Below are 2977 nucleotides of genomic sequence, written 5' to 3'. Positions count from 1 at the left end.
ACGGAATTGTATTTGAAAATAATCTGATATTATAATGTCGAGTTTTGGTAGAAGTACTGATATTTTATAGTAATAAAATATTTAAAGGGTAGATTAGAAGAATCAATGGACAGTTCTGCGATTGAACCCATGAACGTGCGCTTCGTAAGAAAACGTGGATGTAATAACGAAATTTAAATTTTGGCGGGACGAAGTTTGCCGAGTCAGCTAGTTTGATCTAAATTTGTTCGTTCAACTATGCTAAATAAAGTCGTGAAGATTACCTAGACGTAATGGATATTTTTCCTCTACCTCATACACATATTTAAAAGTATCGATGTTGAGGACGATCGTTGATTCTCTAACGTTTGAACAGGCCGCATACTAAATGCTCAATACTAGTTCTAGCTTATCAGCAAGTCAATTATCACCATGCGTTTTTTTCTCTAATGAATATAATCTAGAATTGGCTCGAGTTGCGTACAAGAAAAGAACAATTTATTTGGTTTGTCTTCGTATGACTTCATCATTCTAAGATGCTCAACAATCAAAACACCGTGCTACGACTGAATCACATGTGAGAATTCAATTCCAGAATGGAACAAACAAGAAAGCAGTTTCGCATCCAGTATTTCAACAACTTTGCTGCTTATATTATAGCCTGCATTCTAATCCCAGCCAGTGTTAACTTGTCGGGGTAATGAATGTGTTGTTTTCCAATATGTTCTTATTTTCGTTGATAGGAATTTGCGTGGCATTGTACTACACAATCCAATTCATCGCTTTCTACCTCTTGGATTCGGATATTGAACTGTTCATACTATCGAAACTAGGCAAACCTATTGGTATGTCGAATACCTGTGCTATATGTCTTGATGTGTTTTGATCCTTCTTTTAAGATACCCTTCGAGGCAAGGTAGTATGGATCACCGGGGCATCGAGTGGAATTGGACGCGATCTCGCTATCATCCTAGCGAAACATGGCGTTCGGTTATGTGTCTCGTCTCGCAAACTGTCCGAGTTGATGAAAGTTAAGCAGGAGTGTTTGGATGCATCCCGTGGTTATCTACATGCCAACGATGTGTTTGTGCTACAAATGGATATGCTGGATATTGAACATCATGGCAAATATTTCAAACAAGTTATCGATCATTTCAAAACACTAGATATCCTCGTAAATAATGCGGGCCGTTCCCAGCGGGCTGAATGGCACACTATTCAACTGAAAGTGGACCGAGAGCTGTTCGAGCTGGATGTTTTTGCCGTTGTTAATTTGTCGCGGATTGCGTTAAATTACTTTCTCAAGAACTCTGTCCAAGGTCAAATCGGTGTGACGAGCAGCATCACAGGACTAGTTGGTTTCCCGAACTCTGCCACCTACACCGCTGCCAAGCATGCCCTTCATGTAAGTTGATTATTCGTTTGGTGCTTCTATATTTGTTGCAGAGAAAGCTATCGGATTGTGCATGTGTCACAAATAAATTCGCAGTAATAGTTGACACTTTTTTATAGTTGCTTGAATCCATACTTGAGTCGATTGTTTGCATATCACCTTTTGGTACACATTCTTAAAAATGAAACAGACTAAAACCAGTTCTATCGCACCGAATTATCGACAGTAAAAACAACTTCTTCGGTTTTTATTTGAATGTTGTCCTTTCTCCAACAGGGATATTTCGAAACACTTCAAAATGAAGGATTTTGTGTCGATGTCACCATATTTTGTCCCGGACCGACAGCAACTAACTTTTTGCAGGAATGTTTTACCAATAAACCAGGAGAAGTACTTTGAGTTTGACCTGGTTTCGGCTAAAGTTGACTCACTTCTATTTTAATTTGTAGAAAATAAATCAACGAACCAATCCAGGCGACAGGCGCATGACAAGTGAACGATGTGCCCATCTGTATGCAATCGCCCTCGCCAATAAAACCTATCTCAGTTGGGCCGGAAGATGTCCAATGAATTTCATATATTACATTGGTTGTTACTATCCAAACGTGAAACGATTGTATGTTACGAACACTGCAACGAGTTAATTGGATCAGCAATGAACAATGTCCTATTTTGTTTCACAGGTTGATCAAAACTTTTGGTATAGCAAACTTAGACAAACTACGGAACGGACAACCACTTGGTTCCAATTGAAACAGGTAATTATATTCGTTTTGATACACGAGATAATAATTTCAATTACAGTAAAACCTCGATTATTCGCGGGATCCACGGTGACATTGCCGGCTTATTCCGCGAGTATTCGGGGTTCTACTATACATGTATTATCTAGATTCAGGTTCGATGTGGCTGTCATTGCACATTGTTGTTAAATTTTACCATAAATCTTTTTTATTTTGTAGGAAACGGAACTTTTTCTGTTCCGAAACACACATTATACTCAACACAAACTATGTTACCCATCGATCGAAGATAATCACGATATTCCAGTATAAACCGCTACATGATCCATCAAATCACGAACAAAGTTTTCGGGTTGTTTTGAACCTCGATTGGCAACAGAAAATTTTAAAATATCGAAGTGGTGATTGTATAAAAGTAGCCGACTATAACAGTTATTTAGCTGATAGGGCCAGGGTCAATTTCACTACGAGAGATTCAATTCATCGATTGCTAATCTTCCTCGACACTATGGGACATGAGACATAATCTGTTGCATGAGAGACAATTTCCCGATATACAGTGAACAGCATAAGGAGCCATCCATATTTCTCCAGGTTTTCAATTAAAATACGATACTTTTAAGCAATAATATATTTCCTATGTATTCTAATGATTGTTCAAACATTTTATTTCTTTTTACAATCCCATGTGTCCTCATAAATTCTTGAAAAAAGGTATATAAACGAAAGCTTTTGCTTTGCAAATTTTAAGGAAAAATTTCTACAGAAATAAAAATGACTAGAGATGAAATGGATATCCGTTAAGTATCCATTATTCGGCCTATCCGACCATTATTTACTGTCCTGCCGGATGCTGATTATT

At 37.7% G+C, this 2977-nt stretch overlaps 1 protein-coding gene across 1 annotated transcript; it reads left to right on the top strand.

Annotated features, from left to right (window-relative positions):
• The first annotated feature begins 430 nt into the window (after positions 1–430).
• LOC129764951 (dehydrogenase/reductase SDR family member 7-like) lies at positions 431–2765 on the top strand. Its single transcript, XM_055764635.1, has 6 exons — positions 431–824; positions 879–1384; positions 1649–1762; positions 1822–1988; positions 2056–2130; positions 2335–2765. Exons 1-5 carry the CDS (start codon positions 680–682, stop codon positions 2123–2125), a joined length of 1002 nt encoding a protein of 333 aa, XP_055620610.1. The 5' UTR covers positions 431–679; the 3' UTR covers positions 2126–2130; positions 2335–2765.
• The last annotated feature ends 212 nt before the right edge of the window (positions 2766–2977 follow it).

The sequence above is a fragment of the Toxorhynchites rutilus genome, chromosome 2 (assembly GCF_029784135.1).
Source record: "Toxorhynchites rutilus septentrionalis strain SRP chromosome 2, ASM2978413v1, whole genome shotgun sequence".
In the NCBI taxonomy this organism is placed as follows: domain Eukaryota; kingdom Metazoa; phylum Arthropoda; class Insecta; order Diptera; family Culicidae; genus Toxorhynchites; species Toxorhynchites rutilus.
Note: the sequence above shows the minus strand (reverse complement) of the source record. Positions and strands in the feature narration are given on the sequence as shown.

Bases quoted from the DNA above. Each gene is read 5' to 3' on its own strand.
- LOC129764951 (XM_055764635.1), top strand. From the start codon at position 680: ATGAATGTGTTGTTTTCCAATATGTTCTTATTTTCGTTGATAGGAATT. The intron at 1,763-1,821 runs GTACTTTGAGTT...TTTAATTTGTAG, and splicing joins TTACCAATAAACCAGGAGAA to AAAATAAATCAACGAACCAA. The intron at 1,989-2,055 runs GTATGTTACGAA...TTTGTTTCACAG, and splicing joins TATCCAAACGTGAAACGATT to GTTGATCAAAACTTTTGGTA.